Source organism: Siniperca chuatsi, linkage group LG22 (assembly GCF_020085105.1).
Source record: "Siniperca chuatsi isolate FFG_IHB_CAS linkage group LG22, ASM2008510v1, whole genome shotgun sequence".
NCBI classification, from domain to species: Eukaryota; Metazoa; Chordata; class Actinopteri; order Centrarchiformes; family Sinipercidae; genus Siniperca; species Siniperca chuatsi.
In genome coordinates, this window is record NC_058063.1 from 17,587,429 (window position 1) to 17,604,813 (window position 17,385).

Genomic DNA, 17,385 nt, shown 5'->3' on the forward strand with positions numbered 1-17,385 from the left:
TATTTAGTATTCTCATCTTTATCTTATTGGTGTCATTGCCTTGGGCTGCCTGCAGACCTTTAGGAGGGAGCTGGTTCAATGCTTGTACGTTTTATATTGTTATTTTTCTTTTCTTTCCACTTGTTTCACTGATGTACAGTAGTGTTCCCCACAGCTGTCACACGTTGTGTCATACAACACTCCAGTTTTCCTCTCCGGAGGGGTCTTCTCTTGAGGGTGTACCAGCAGAGAGCTTAAGGCCCCTCTGAGATGCTTCTGGTGGCCCCCGTTGATTTAGCAGCTTCCGTCCCGGTCTCAGGTCAGTCTGGGCTGGATTCCCATCATCCACTCCTTGTAATTGTTGGCCTGCAGGACTCTTCAGACATCCTGCACCCCCCTCTCTTTATCCTTAAATATTTATTTGAGCTTTTGTCTGTAATAAATGTTCAAGACTATCGTTACCATATAATGTGATCTAAATTTTTAATTCATTTCAACTCACACATGAACATGTCACTTCATCATGTAGCAGACATTGCAACATAAGAACGTTAAAAATCCAAAACAGAGCAACTGAAAGTGATTTCTAAACATAATTTAGACAAACACAGTTATACCCTAATTAGACACCATACATCTAAATTATGCTGTAATTAGAAACTGCATATAATGCCGTATTAGACCCAAAATATACAATACTTACATTTTAGATTATACCCTAATTAGAAACCAAATAGGAGATCCTAATACACCATTACAAATCAAATACAATGCCATGTCAGATCCAAAATATGCTACAGTTAGACACTATTCTACCTTTACTACCGTAATTAGACACCACATTTAATGCTGCCAACATGGGCCTGTGGTAGCTTAATTAGACAACACAGGCTGTAATTAGAAAAATTTAATGCCATATTATATCGGGCATAGCTTTTATAATAGTCAAAACACAGAGAGCTAAGAGGACAACACATTTATTTGGCCTTCATTTAACACAGTTTCACTTTCTTAAAGGGTCATTTGTTGCTCATTAAGAAAACTGTACCGTAAACTAAAGTCAAACCACATCTGGTCACTACTTCACACATCCCTTGTAGCCTGAACCACAGTTCGTCCTCTCAAAATCCTAGAATAGTTTTGTATACTTAATGTATAACAATGTAGGTCAAGATGGCAACATCCCACTCTTCATTTTAACATTTCTCTACTTACACTATTAAACTCTACACTACACTAATAAACTAGAACACCTGTAGGCTTTACTTGCATTTTGCATAACAAAATCTATGATAATACCTCCAGATTTATGATGTATTTATACAAGTTTGCTAGACAGCTTTAAATAATGTTAAATGTTTTTGGGCTTAGGTACTTGACTTGGGAGTCACTGAATAGTCCTGGCAATAGTCCTGATGTTGAATGAATAGACAGGTAACGATGAGATGATAAAAATCCTGACTGTGCAGCCATTTATTACTGGGTGGAGGACACAGTACGTTCGCTGTTTATATGTTTGTATTCAATCATCTGCTATGTGACAGTCCAGATGAACTTTGTATGTAGCAAAATATGTAGAAAAACTAGGCACACTGCAAGAGACCTCACTTGCTTCACTAGCTTGTGACTACTTTAGTTGTGCCAGGTGACTGTCCCATTTATATCAATATAATTGTTTTCACCAGAAAAAAACACTGTTTGTTTGTTCAAACACTTCAAAAGACCTGACAATTCATCTCTTGCAGTTGCATGAATGACTGTCTTCTAACGCAGAAGCGTGGTGACATTGTTATACTGCCACAAACACTCTTAGGGAGAAGGCGGGTTGTTGGATGGTTAGGTGTCAAAAATGTGCCACATGCCATAGATTTCGGTTTATGTTAGTCTCCTCCCAACAGTCTGGAGGTTTTTATGGGTCCACACGGTTCCTAGCAAACGAGATGGATCCCAGAACCCGAGCTGGGGCAGGTCCAAGCTTTTCATCTTTTTTGGGTCCTGTAGGGCCCTGTTGTATTGCTGTGGGTCTTGGGCCTGTGTATCAATATGTGTAATACCTGAATGGATCCAAGTGGACATGCTATCAGCTCTGATCGCTTGGTGAGTCATAATCATCATGAGGTCAAACTTTTGTGCAGGAAAATGACATGCATTAATACTAATTAATACTAAACTATTTTTTTTAAATCCATAACTGATTCTTACTTGGCAACCCAGTATCCCTAGAAATAGTGGCCATATTGGATTGTCATGATTTACGTCCAGTGCCAGCTTTCAGTGAACCAGTGTGTCCTTCATGTAGCAAGGACAAAAAGTAACAGTGTTGAGGTCAGGCAGTGTTTTGTTTTTTTAAAACAAAACACTGCCTCTTTAGCAGAGATTAGTCACTGCTGAAGTATGTGTGCTCTGATGCTTTATAAAGCCATTTTGTCACTGATGATTGGTTTGAGTGGTGTGCATGAACAAGTGTGCAGATTCTAATAGGGCTTAATGACATAAAGTACAGATCTCTCCCCTTGTATTTCCAGTAGATTTTGTTTTAAATTCAACCAGTAAGTGGGGCAGAGTTTTGGTTTTGGTGTCCCTTATCAGTAATTATAATGTCTTTATCAGAAAACTAAGTAGGTTTTAAGACAAAATGATGACCTTACACTTGACATGTTAGAGAAGTAGTCATAAACTAAAGGCAGTGTTCCCACTCGCTAGAGAAAGAGAGGCGTCTGCTTGCCTCATATTTTATTGCCACCAGGTGGAGCAGTCAGGACATAGCAGGAAATGCTTACAGATTCATTTAATTTATTAATTTCATGAATTCATTTGTCACTTCACTTCTGGTGGTGCTGGTTGTATAACAGACGCATACCATGTAAATGCAACTTTCCCAGTTCTGGAGCTGGGAGCATTTTGCACATGCCATCACTCCGTCATACTAACAAATGCCATTTAAAAAAATCATCTGTGGTTCGAAGTGACTTATAACATTATCTTTATATACATTTATATAAGATATTTATATATCACTCCAAAATTTGTATTTAATTTCTGGACCTTATATTATGAAAATGTATTAAATTAGATTATGAAAAAAAAAAAGAGAAATTAATGTGTTTTTCTTGAACTCAAAAGCTTAAACTGACCTACAACATAATACATACAGTACCGGCTTTAGTCAAGGTATTTTTTTAATGTGTGTAATTGTCTGACTGACTTGTTGTCTGACATCACCGTCACTGTCCTGTCACAGAACATTTGTTAGCATAATTGTACGCTCATGCTAAAAGAAGTCACTTCTCAGTTCAACATACAGTTTGCATTAGACAAGACAGCACAGCTTTGCATCTGTTTTACATCCTTAATATCCATTGAGATCATGTAAAAAAGGTTCCAAACCATCCGTGCGTCATTTAAACTCGTAGTAATATTTAACTTAGAGGCAATGTAGGTTTTGTTGTTCAGAGTTCATTTGAAGGGTTATAATGTACTTTTGACTTACTGCTCAACACATTATTATATATTTTAGGTAACTGATAATACCTTTAGCAATAATATTTATTATAATTTAAAAATATTCATATTAATTCAGATCCAGCTGTGGTTCTGAAGTCCATTATTTTTTCCTCATGTGAGAGCTGATGTAACTCAGAAAGCTATAATAGTTTAGCTGGTTAAGAAGCAGGTTTAGTAACAGAGAGTGTAATGGGTTCAAAGCTTGAGTGTATCTTTAAATATATGATTAAGCACCACATTTGTATCCAGATTAACTAAGAAAACACATGCTGAAGGGCTTAGACTGAATTGCAAAGTGACCTTTTTCTTCCTGGTCTGCTGTACAGCTGCACTCGCTGTTTGTCAAAAGTTTGAATGTTAAAGGATAAGGCTGCTGTTTTTCTATATTTTCCCTATTGTCATCAAATCCCATTAAAAGACCAAAACCAATATTGCATTAGTCCATCTATCTCATTACTTTCAGACTTCACTATTCTGTCAGTGGCACTCAGCCTCAAGCTCATTGGCTCCTACTACTAAAAATCTCTAAAAATTGGTAACAAATATAAAGTTTCATTTTAAAAAAAGTAAATTTAAAATTTAAAAATAATTTCTTGAAAAAGCTGGGCACTAGTTTTTAGCAAATGCAAACTCAAACAGGAGTAAATAGTGCAGTGTGCCTCAATGATGTGTTTTAATAGTTTTTACAAGAATGTATTATATAAGTTAAGAAATAGGTCAATAATTATGAAGAAATGATGGGCTCAAGTTGTTTCTTTTTTTACTTTTAATTACTATGTTTCACACAGTACAGTAACACAGAAGCTAAATGCCTAATTGAAAATGAAACAAATAAATCAAGTAATGATTACAGGTGTATGTATGATGAAATTACAGATACAAGTCAGCCACACTTAAAGCTATAACAGCCGTGGTGTATAGCATGTAAAATATATAAGGTGGCAATTCACTTCAATTCACTTTAATGACCACAGAGATGGGCTGATGGAACTTGTACTGGTAACCGCCTCTAACAACATTATCAACATTAACACAGCTACAATGTTAAATGACTACAAACACAGACGTATAATTTATATCCAACAACATATCACATATACACAACAAGACAAATAAGTACCATGTATAAATATCTCACATACTGTGGACATGGAAATTCAGTCCCAGGTCAAAAACTGTGTTTTTGTACCACTTAATAAATTAAATTATAGAATTATCAGCCTCTGAAAGTCTCTCTTTAGCTTCAAATATGTTTGTACTGAACATTTTATTTTCAGAATAACCAGGACTGTTTGAAACTGAAGATTTATTTGATGTGAATAGGTGCATTCAAAATTTACGATGGATTATTGTATATGGTGGCCATTTAAAGATGAATTCACAAAGAGTTGTCTTTCGGAGTTTATTGCAATATTATACTAGTAGACTAGTGAATAAGGTTTTAAGCTGCCAATACAATTATGTACACATGTAGAATTTAGGTTTGCCAAAAAAAACCAAACTGTGACGTCGTCTAATATGACAACTTATTGCAGAACAGCAGCATAACTAATCAGTGACAACTGTGAGTTTTCTTTGTAAAACTGACAATAACTATGAGCCTCAAAACTAATAAAACTAGCAAACTAATAAAATATGGAAAACTGATCAAGTAAAACAAGTAACTTTTACTCAGGTTTTACTCAAATCATATTGAATCTACTTCTTTCCTTGATATTGGCAGTCAACACACACCTACTTTCTAAGATGTTTTCAACCCAGTACTGTATAGTTGCCTTCAGCTGGGAAGCTGGTGAACCTCTGTGACATCCTGCCACAGATGCACAAATCTGGGATTAAAGGGATATTTAACAACCTAGACACATGTGCAACAGAGCCTTTAATATCTAAAAGACATACAGCTTTGTGATTCATAATAAAATGTTCTCATGTGAGGTTAAACGAGAACGTTTTGGCAGTGTCAAAATGTGTAGATATTCATACATGCTGCATAAAATCTCCCGTAAATCTGTTATGGAGTACCATTTTTTTCTTCTGCTGCTCTGCAAACAGTCTTATTACTATTACACTAACATTATTTCTTGTGTAAAGTCTTCACTACATGTGCCTTCTCTTCTTTGTGGAAGATATTGTTATCAGTCTTCTTTATCCAGAAAATTTTGTCATCTCTCGTAATCATCTCCTCTTTCATCTTCTCCTCAAACTGAAAAACAAAAATGTTTGTACCAATAATACTGATGAAAGAAAGAAGTCCAAAGAAGTTAAGTTTTGAGTTTTCTTTGAATTTTTTTTCCAAGCCTTCTAAAAGGTATGTTACTTTTTTTTGTTTGGCTACTCGTCTGTTCCCATTGAATGTAGCACTGGGTGACTGAGCTTACTTGATCAAGGGCACCTTGGTAGATGTTACTTATTCATTTTCCCACCGGCTACAGTATTTTATTACTCTTTATGTGAAGTTAAACTGTTCCTGTACCCTGAGCTGGAAATGGACAGGGTTAACGATTGTAGATTATGTAGCTCAGATGTTCCCAGAACCTGGTTCTGCGACCTGTGCTGGGCCTCGGAAAATTTTCTACGGGTCCATAAGTAAACAATATGATTCAACCAAAAAAACCTAAGTAATAATTAGATAACTTCACAGGCTATTACAGACTATTTTTGCTGTAAGTGCTTGGTGCAGTGCATGCTGCATTTTTCTCATCACTCCTTGTCATGCTCTCAGCAATTTTAAAATACGTGAGTATGTGAGTTAACCACTCCGTCACCAAAACCATGATTCAACAAGAAATCTGTGTGAGGACAAAAAGGTCTAAATGTTTTTTTAAATTGAATTAGTAACCACAATAAAACACAGACCAAATGAATTTAAGTTTCAATTTCAGTTTAGTTTTGTTTTTATGCTCTCCCGCTTTCTATCATTTTATAATTCGTATGAAGAGGTATTTGCATGTTGGGAGGAATGATCATGCCTGAACCAAAATGTGCATGTTTTGAACATGCAAGTGAACCTGCAAACAAACTAATGGGACCCCCCCCCCCATCCAACTTTATCTTCCAGTGTGCATATTGGAATATAAAGTAGACAGGTAGTTTAGCTGATATATTGATAGCTATATAGATAGATAGATATATACACTTTACCATTCATGTGCTTGATGCAAATCCCACAGACCTGTACATCTATGACATTTTAAAATAGTTTCTTGTCACATTTATGTATTGCAACTTTTGCTAGACTACAAAAAAGACAGAACGTCCCCAAATCAAACTCTGTTTCTCCTTGAATTTACTACCAGAATACTGTCGGGGTGTGTTTCAGTCTATTTCCACCCCTGCCTATGTTGCAGGACTTTAAACAATCTTAATCTCAGTTTTACAGCCTGTCATTCCAGATTTTACACTTTATACACTTACAGAGCAGGTATTAGGAAAGAGGGCAAAGTGTGGGTATTAGCAAACATGCAAATAAATCTATTGAGCACAGAATAGATAGAATAGATTTTTGGGGGGGATCTAAATGTCCCATCTTACACACATATTTGTAATGCAATGCAGAGCTGCAGCATTCCTCATGACAGGCCAGTGTCTCTGGTATGTGTTTCAGGTGTTTCATGAGTGGAAAATGTTAACCATTGGACTCACCACACCCATGAGGCAAACACTCTCCTTCCCTGAGAGCTGCTATTATGTGTTCCCATGATCACATTTGCACACACAAATGCACACAAAGTTCGTGCCACAACATGTGAGCATAACAACACTGATACAGAAAGTAATAGTAGGTTAAATAGTTAAAAGTAGGTTAAATGCTGCCATTTTAAGATCAGGTAGTTACAGTAAAGCAGGCAGACAGAGAAACCAGTGCTGTGCTCAGGAGAGGGAGGGCCGGGCTGATGAATAACTGTGTTGGCATTACATTTTCCTGTTTCACAGGTATAGCCCTATAATTCATACTCATTCATACAGCAGGGGAGTCAGCTGCTCTGCCATCACTGAGGACAGAAGTGTGACTGACCAGCTTCCCCTGAGAGAAGTAGATGTAAGTATGAGAAATATGCTAGTAAGAGCTAAAAATATGATCTGTCATGTTGAATTAAAGTGAAGTTAATCAATTTAACTTCAAATAACTTGAACATGGATTGCAAAGGGGGAACAGCCCTATTTTAGTAAGCTGCCAGTACGGGTTACCAGTTATCTGACAAATATGCAAATATATGTTGACATAGACTGATGGAAATATACTCGGTTGTAATGTATGCTGTTTTTGAAATATAACTTAACATTCAGTGTGATCTAAAGGGTTTTAAAATTGCTATTTTCTTTATGTCATAACCAACTTAAAGTTTGTGCTGGAGAACTTAACATGGTTAAGTTGATATGACTGTATAAACCATATTTCCTGGTTATTGTAGGATTGAATGATAAGATGAGCTGCTGGTAGTGTCTTCGTATGGTCAGGGCAGGTTTGACAAATCAGACCTGTGTAAGGCCTTAAGCCTGCATGTTCTTAAGGGAATAATTATATTAAAAAAATTATAATTCATACATTTTTCAAGCATTAAGAAAATGAGATATAACATGCTAATCAGTGAGTTTTAGAGGTGCTGGTAGGTGGATTTAGTTACTTTTGGACAGAGCTGTTTCCCACTGCTCCCAGAATTTATGCTAAGCTAAGCTAACCAGCTGCTGGCTTTAGCTTCATATTGAGCGGACAAATATGAGTGGTATTAATCTTCTCATCTAACTCTCTGCAAGAAAGCAAATAAGCCTATTTCCCAAAATGTCAAACTCTGCCATTTCCATAGTCACTTTTCTGTAGCTGAGCCTGACCTCTGTGTTCAGTAAGCTAGTGTATGTTTTCAGTTGCACCAGCTCTTCATACGTTCAAACTTTGCCTAGTTGTAGTAGTTTATTGTTTACTAAATGGAGATTTACACATAACTATTTATGTTAGAATGCAAATATATGACCTGTTTAGATTGAAGAGAAAAAGAGGTTCTAGGAAAGATGGTAGACATATCTGACCTGACACACACAATGCTGTTTAAATATGTAAACTTGGAAGATTTTAAATTACATTTCACAAAATAACACAATATACATGAAATAACAAAATATGATGCAAATAATATAGGACTAAATAGTGATGGTTATGTTAGCAAACTTATATTTCCCTCTCATTCTAAACTAACTCATTCTAAATAAATATTACCAACTCTGAAATGCATACATCTCCATGTATGAATGAAACAAAGTAATGCATTTACAAAGGATCTGCAGTTAAGTTTAATACATTGCTAGTCATTTTTGGGAGTTATGTTACAGCTTGCTACAGTAAACTGCTGTTTACATAAAAAAAGGTTTTACTACATATAAGGCTTTACTTACTACAACATTTCTTAAGTTTTATTCGTGTAACCTGTCATTTAGTAGTCACTAGCTAGTAGTAACTATAGAAGGACTTTGCACACAAACTTTATTGCCTCGCAAGAGGATTTATTTTCTAACAAGCAATAATAATGATCATATTAAACTAAATGGAGTTTTTTCCCCCCATTGGTGATAGGGTGTTGGTGTACTGGTGTAATTATGTGGATATTTTCTGTTGGAAGTGTGGGTGTGACTGGTGTGTATATTTAGCCAAGAAAACAATGACTAACACACCAAGCACACCAAACAGTGCAGGGTGTGTAAGTCCTGAATTTCATGACATGCATAGTTATACATTTACAGCTTTAGATAATAAATACACACTTTGAAAGTAGTCAACTGTGTTTTTACTCTGAGACCAGGCATATGTGGTCAAATGTGATTCTTTTTGTTTTCACTGGTAAATATCACTTTTAGTTTTTAGACAATTAACATGTTCAATTCATTATGGAAGTTCAGTACACTTTCTACCTGTGACTGTACTTGTGTTTGTTCTGTGGATATAAATCTTTGCATACACTTCCTCTGTCAAAGAACGTCCTCAGCAACTGATCAACTAACTTCCTTTTTTAAATTTTTTTTTTATGTTCTGCAGACAATGGCCTCCTCAGGTAACATGTTACCAGAAAAACAGTTCCAGTGCACCATCTGTCAGCAAGTGTTCACTGACCCGGTCACCACTCCCTGCGGACACAACTTCTGCCAGGCCTGCATCCAGAATGTGTGGGGCAGCAGTGAGGTCTGCCAGTGCCCCACCTGTAACAAATCATTCTCCCCCCGGCCTGAAATAAGCATCAACACAGCCTTTAAAGAACTAGCCGACACATTTAGGAAGATTATAGTCTGTTCGTCAGCTTCATCGCTGTCCGCTGCCAAGCCAGGTGAGGTGGTGTGTGATGTCTGCGCTGTGACGTCCCTGCAGGTGAAGGCCCTTAAGTCCTGCCTGGTGTGTCTGACCTCGTACTGTGAAGCCCACCTGGAGCCTCACCAGAGAGTCGCCACCTTGATGCTCCACAAGCTGATCGAGCCGGTGAAGAACCTGCAAGACAGGATGTGTAAGAAGCACGAGAGGCTGCTGGAGATGTTCTGCAGGGACGAACAGAAGTGTGTGTGCCAGTTCTGCACCGAGACTGAACACAAAGATCACCAGGCGGTTACAATAGAGGACGAGAGTGGGGAGAGGAAGGTACATATATATGCTCTGAATTATAAGGGTTTAGGCAATATGGGTTTCTGAAGACCAAAACCAATACTGATATCGATTGCCATGGTGCGAGCCTTCATAATAATATTCTCATGGGAATTAACACATTGAACATGGTCCCTCTGCACGTCTTGATGCAAAAGTCTGTCACACAATCCAAAGATTACAACTATAAAAATTTCATTAAACAGCTAAGACAAAAAACTATACCATTGCACCATCACAGGACACTAAAAAGTCTGAGCAGTTTTACATCCATCAGCCATTCAAAAGACTATATTATTTCAATATACAATTAGGTCACATAGAGTATAAAAGTTGAAGCTTAACAAACACAACATCACCAGGGTTCATGAGAAATAAAGTGCCATCTTTATTCATGGACTTCTCTGTTGTAGTTTTGATATTTATAGCAGTTTTGTGGTTGTTTATTAAAGATCCTGGGCTGTATAAAAGCAAAGGTTGCGGGGATAAACTCAGCAAACACAATACTAAGGCGGCCGAGAGAGCTTGATACCAAACCGGCTGAAGCAACGATCTGGCTAAGAGTGGATGAATGACCAGGGTTGAAGTACTGCTAGGCTGATGAGCTGATGGATGACAGGTGTGTAAGTAATCAGGCCGGTGTGCAGGTGATCAGGTGATCAACGTCATTGTCAGCTGACAAAACAAACAACAGTGTCTAAAGGGTAAAAGCAATGATATGGTAGCTTTCCGAGTTGACAAATAATTACCAGCATGGACAGTAAGGTTCACAATTTTATGTAAACCTGAAAGATATTAATCAGTTCTCGTTTTATCAAGCTCTCTTGTCCTGTTTATGTTTGCAAGGGCCATGTGGTCTCGGTAGGCGTACGCAGCTACTGCCACTTGAATTGAACGGAGCATCCGGAGTATGCGCCGGCTGAGACACCCTTTAAATGGTGTGCATACTCTGCCTACTTGGCGCACCACAGGCGCATGCCGGCGTGGTAATGGGGCGGACCCAGTGAGAGGAGCGCCACGCCCACAACACACACAAATAAACACAGAGAGACAGACACAGAGAGACACACACAAACAAAGACAGGTGACACCAGCTAAGGGAAAAAAACATTGGAAACAGCAGGAAAGAATGTTGTTAAGGCACTAACCATAACAGACATTGTATTACATACAAACCTCTTGCTCTCTAGGATTAGGCCCTTATTTTTGGCTAGTGACCAAGCATATGTATTTAATAGCAGAGAACTGATTCACTGTAGATTCAATCACTAAATGTACATAAAAATAGCACCCAAATGAACAATGATACCAAGAGAAAGAGAGACAAGAAAATATTTCAATTTCTGTTCTGCTTGTTTAGGTCCAAATGAAGAAGACTGAGGCAGATTTTCAGAAGATGATCCAGGAACGACAGAGGAAAGTGGACGAGATCAAAAGCTGTCTGAAGCTCAGCACGGTGAGTCCTAATGGAAATCTTCACTGTTAGAAGCATCTGGATTGTTGGTCATCTGTCTTATCTGAATTCAGCTGGTGACTATCATCAAGCATAATGTTCAGGTTAAATGCCTGCTGCCTCAATTATTTTGCAAGTGAGAGTCACAGTGAGATGTTTAGAAAATGACTCATGTCTGCTGTTAATGTCACTTAAAACTACCTCTCTGAAGTAAAAACCATTAAAATGGAAACACTCAGATTCACCAGGTCCAAATCACTCCATTGTGAATGTTTTTGAACAAATCTGCGAGCATCAATCAAATATTTCTTTACTAGCCAAATATAGTGATGCAACAACATGGCAAGATATTTCCAGTTTAGCCACAACAGAGTATGATAACAGATGATGTCTTAGTAATTTAAAACATAAATGCAACACTAAACATCTGATTGACAGTCTCTCAAAATCAAACAGCAAGGGCATCTAAACTTACCACTCTTTGCTTATATATTTAGTTACAATAAACAGGAATACATCCCTTATAAAAGATGCAGGGACACCGATTTCTTCAATAGCTGCAGCTTTAGTAAACCAGAATGCAAGTCAGCTACACAAATGTTCAGTACTGAAGTGGTACTTAATTTTTTTCTGAATTAGAAAATATTCTTGCATTTTGCTGTGCACCAATGCAGCCCCCAGTGCTGATTTAACCCAGGGCTGTTTTCTGTCTCAATCCCCACTTACTAATTGAAAACAGTGCTGCTCTCTCTAGCTCTACAACTTTTCTGTAGTGGTTGTGAAAGGTATTTTGGGACATGTAGGTATCCCAAACAGATACAGAGAACAGAAATACACAAGGTAGGTAAAGGAACTAGTTTGAGGGTATATTTTTTTCCATTTTACATATTCATGTTCACATTTTTTATCCCCATCCAGATGAGTGCGGAGAAGGAGATGAAGGAGAGTGACCGTCTCTTTACATCTCTGATTCGCTCCGTCGAGGAGAGACAAACTGAAGTCCAAACAGAGATCAAGGAGAAGCAGAAAGCAACAGAGAGGAGGACAGAGGAGCTCATCAACGAGTTGCAACAGGAAATCACTGAACTGCAGAGGAGAAACACTGAGCTGGAGGAGCTGAGGAACACTGAGGACCACCTGCACCTCTTACAGGTTACAATCAACCTTAAACTGTGGTAAATACAGGGTTTTTAACTTAGGGCAGTTAGGTAAGGCGTTAAAAGTAGGTTAAAGGAAAGAAATAGTACCTCTTTTGGTAACACTTTCAGGGTTTTTTTCATCATGATAAAGATAACATTTCTGGAGGAAACAAAACTGAATATTTGTAGTTTTCTGTTAAAGATGATACCTTTTGGCAGAAAGTATGTCTTTTTGGCCTTTTTATGTACACATTGGCACAATATAGTACAATATTGGCAGTGGTTTTAAGAATCTTATATCAGTCAAACTCTACAGGTCAAAGTAGGTCAACACCCCTGATAGCTAAATCAATGCACTACTCAAATTGATACAGTAATATTCAAATTTCTTCACTGCCTTTCCCTCTGGTAGAGGTTGCCCTCTCTTACGACACCTCCACCCACCAGAGAGTGGATGGAGATCAGCGTCCACCGTGAACTCGGTGTGGGTATGGTGAGGAGAGCGCTGTCTAAACTGGACGACACCCTGAAGAATGAACTGGACAGTCTGAAGAAGGAAGGTAAAGTGAATTGAAAAGTCCTGTCTGGGCAGAGCATGGCATAAATTACAAGTGCTACCATTTTGTACTGCAATAATCTTATAATCATCAAATATTACACAAATCACAGTCAAACTTGATCCTAACCTATGATGCCTTTTAATTCAGCCTTCTAAGTTTTGTTTCATGCTTTTATCTTTCTGACAGAGATGAAGAAGATGCAGAAATATGCAGGTAATACCTCACTCAACACAATTATGTAGTTTCGATGTGTATGTCAAATGCATTTAGGTATGTTAGATTGCTATATAGTTAAAATAATATGGTAGGATTTGAAACGTATTTTGGTGCCCACTCGTGGTTGTATCATACAAAATACTGACCCAAGGACACTGATATAATTGGGCTGAAAGAAACATAGAGACTGCACCAGTTTTCACCAGGATTGTCCCATTTTTCTGCAAATAAAACGTGCAAGAAAACGCGATAAAGTGCCCTCTAGGGTGTTCTTCCAGTGGAGAAAATGTGATGGAGTGAACTAATGGGTGCCCTTAAAATGGAGAAAACATGATGCAGTGCCATATAGGCTGCCCTACATGCTTGAAAAGGGTTTGGAACTGTTTCACCATAAATGCATCACAACTTTCTGCGCGATGGTGCCCCACCGCATGCAGATGGTGCCCTTTTTATTTATTTTTTGCCCCTGCCCCTCAGACAGCCTGAGTCCGTCACTGTGTACAAGCATGGATACAAGTGGCATATATGTCTGGCTTATGACTCATAGAAATTAAGTAGTTGTAGTAGTAGTGGCAATAATAGTAGTATAGTTGTACATATTCCTGTTGGTAATTGTTCCCAAACTGAAAAATAAGATTATCTCTGAGTGATGTGAAATTACAGATGCTCAGTGTCTATTTTAGGACTGGAAGTCAGTTCTTCTTGGCTGCTCATCAGACCCAGAAATGAAAATCACATCAGTGAAATAATACAGTATTACAACACCAAAAGTATATTTCCAGTGACCATAGCAACTGCTTAAGAACTGTAGTGAACTAAAGAGAAATTGTATATCGGGAGTCAAGCCAGCAGGAATGTGGCCAGTTTGCCACAAGAATCTCTTCCAATTCCAGTTTATTTATGATTAAAATCTGTACTATTTTTGTAGGAAGGCTGATCAATCCGAATTAGAGTGACTGGACCAGGGATCTGTACAGAAGTATCAAGAAACAAGCATTGGCAATAGAAGTGGTGGTATTGGTGTTGTAGATTTTGTATTTATTTAACTTCTCTTCATTTTATCTCCTCAGTTGACGTGGTTTTAGACCCAGACACCGCCCATCCAAACATCATCCTGTCAGCTGATGGAAAGCAGGCAGGCCGAGGCGAGCTGCTGCACATCGTGCCTGACAACCCCCAACGCTTCGACCCCGTTATCTGTGTTCTGGGCAAGAGAGGCTTCCTGTCTGGGAGGTTCTACTTCCAGGTTACTGTCTTGTTTGATGATGGATTAATTTATTATAAATCACAGTGGCCACGAGATAAAGCTGCAACAGCACTGAAGTTTGAAAAACAAAAATAGTGTTCTGAATCAAGTTATTACTTTAAAGTGTTCATGTTCAAATTTCCATGTTAAATTTTTCATATTCTCTTGCATCATCAATCAGATTGCAGTGGGGACAAAGACCTTCTGGGACCTGGGCGTGGTCAAAGAGTCTGTCAACAGGAAGGGGATGATCACCTCCAAGCCGGAGAATGGCTATTGGACAGTGCGGCTGAGGAGTAGCGACGAGTATCGCGCTTTGGACTCCCCTTCGGTCCTTCTTTCCCTCAAGGAGAAGCCGCAGATTGTCGGAGTGTTTACGGATTATGAGGAGGGGACTGTGTCGTTCTTTAACGTGGAGGCCGGGTCTCACATCTACACCTTCACTGGGTGTTTGTTCACGGAGAGGATCTTCCCCTTCTTCAGCCCGGGTGTTTGTGATGAAGGGAAGAATACTGCGCCATTGGTTATCACAGCTGTTAATCATGAGACTTGAGGATGAGCCTTTGACTGCGTTCTGAAACTGCAAGAAAGATTTTGACTTACAGAACTGATTCAGTAATTAAAAGTAAAGTCTTGTTTTTTCGGAATCTGTGTTTTTACTGTACATACGCCAGCAGTTCTCAAAGATTGTTGCATCCCACACCCTCAATACAAGGCATCACAGCCTTGAACCTTTTAGCCCTAATAGGATCAGTTTTACAGTTGCTGATGATTTTGTATTGAACTGTAGAAGTGCAACTACATGGTGGGAATGATGCATATTTACTATTTTCCAGTTTCCAAGTTTTTTTTTTTTTTGCACTGCATGCAAAAAGATGCATTCAGAGCAACAAAGACTTGCCTGCTTTATCAGCTGATCCATTACGGACAGCCATTTCTCATTCCCAGGGCGTCAAATATCGACGTTTTGTCACAGCCATCGGCGTTGTATATAGACACACAAGGTATCCTTTAGCGTTTGTATGGGAAGCACAGGGCTGCCAGAAAGCCTTAAGTCAGGTGACGTAGTATAATGAGCGACATAAAGAGCAAGAAAGTCTGGCTGTGGGGTGGATGGATGGGTGAAACAACACACGACTTTCACCCAGGAGACCAGGGTTCATGACCCACGTAAAGCCAAAAGTTACCATTGAGTTATTAAAAGTTTTAAGTTACGTTACATTAGAAGTCACGTTGTGATGTGACTTATGTTAAATGACATCCCACTACCTAACCAAGTAGTTTCTGAAGGCATCTCCTACAGACACCAAAGGGTACCATGTGTGTCTGCATACAACGTTGAGGGGCGTGACAAAATGTTGGTATATGACGCCCTGGCAATGAGAACGGGTTGTTACGGTTCAGTAACCAACCCTGATCCGTGGTAGTAAAGACACAGCTATGGATCAGGGTTCAGTAATGAGTGAGTCCACATTAAATATGAAGTACAGCTCACACCAGGACAACATCACACACTCACAGACAAAATCTTAAAACCTGATAAAAACACAGCCAACCACAATCAGAACACTAAAACACCAGCAGCTGCTTAAATAATCAAAACTTCCAATAGAAAGTAGACCTATAGTGATAATAGTAATAGACAGAGGAAAATTTTAATTAATTAAAAGTAAGTATTTTAAACAATATGTATTTTCTTTTCAAGTTAGTATTGCCTCTTTAACTACACTCAATATCGTGATATGTGCCCTGTTTAATTTGAATGTTAATCAGGGTTATTTATATTATTATGCATTGGATTGATCTCAAATGAAACAAAAACTATCACAATTACAAATAAAATCAAAACTATTTGCATTACTAGTGAGCAAATATGTTTTTTTGGTGTGATTTAAGGAAACCTTTGGGCCCCAATCCCACCTCATGTCAGTAAGTACACCATAATGCCAAATGCAAAACTTCAATGAATCATCAAACCTGTGCAAAATTATACCTGACAAGTTTATAGTTGTGTTGTGCTATAGACTACAGGGTTAGGACAGCACTGTACCATGTATTAGCAATGCAGACTTTTTACTGAATTTAGACATTCATAAGCATTCAGGGGGTGCTGATTTACTTTATGCTGAGCTGATTACTGCTTTAACCTTAATGGTTAGTTGAGGTTATCAGTCTATCAAAAACATTGTTAGAATAATGCCTTGACTAGTATGTTTCAATCAGTGTTTCTATGGTGATTTGCTTTTTAAATAAAGGATTACTTGTTTTACTCTTGACTCAGAACCTTTTCTGTTTTGCAAAACCTTTGCATCAGTCTCGACAGAGCTTCCATGTTTCCATGTGCTTTGCATTCTTAGAGGACATATTCCAAACCATGCAAGGAGGATATAGAGGGAAGCTTTCAGTGAGACACTTTAATAAACAATGCAAACTGTGCTGTCAAGTAAATTTCAACAATCAACAATATACGTCTAAATAATTAATTGACCATAAGAAAAATTATTGGTGTGTGAGGCTTGAAATTCGCTTGTTCAGTTGTTTGTTTGCTGCTGTGTTGTGGGGAAGCTTTGGTAGGGAATCCGCCATAGGACCTGTGCATGATGGAGCCTATGGAGAGGAGAAAGGAGAGGACAAAAGGAGAGGGTTAGGTGTGTATTCATAGGAATGCC

At 38.2% G+C, this 17,385-nt stretch overlaps 1 protein-coding gene across 1 annotated transcript; it reads left to right on the forward strand.

Moving 5' to 3' along the window:
• The first annotated feature begins 7,208 nt into the window (after positions 1 to 7,208).
• On the forward strand, positions 7,209 to 16,986 carry LOC122870561 (zinc finger protein RFP-like). The gene is made up of 8 exons (XM_044184835.1): positions 7,209 to 7,522; positions 9,509 to 10,099; positions 11,463 to 11,558; positions 12,474 to 12,707; positions 13,107 to 13,254; positions 13,441 to 13,467; positions 14,541 to 14,716; positions 14,898 to 16,986. The coding sequence occupies exons 2-8, from the start codon at positions 9,512 to 9,514 to the stop codon at positions 15,267 to 15,269; spliced, it is 1,641 nt and encodes a 546-aa protein (XP_044040770.1). The 5' UTR covers positions 7,209 to 7,522; positions 9,509 to 9,511; the 3' UTR covers positions 15,270 to 16,986.
• The last annotated feature ends 399 nt before the right edge of the window (positions 16,987 to 17,385 follow it).

Bases quoted from the DNA above. Each gene is read 5' to 3' on its own strand.
- LOC122870561 (XM_044184835.1), top strand. From the start codon at position 9,512: ATGGCCTCCTCAGGTAACATGTTACCAGAAAAACAGTTCCAGTGCACC. The intron at 11,559-12,473 runs GTGAGTCCTAAT...ATCCCCATCCAG, and splicing joins GCTGTCTGAAGCTCAGCACG to ATGAGTGCGGAGAAGGAGAT. The intron at 13,255-13,440 runs GTAAAGTGAATT...TCTTTCTGACAG, and splicing joins GGACAGTCTGAAGAAGGAAG to AGATGAAGAAGATGCAGAAA.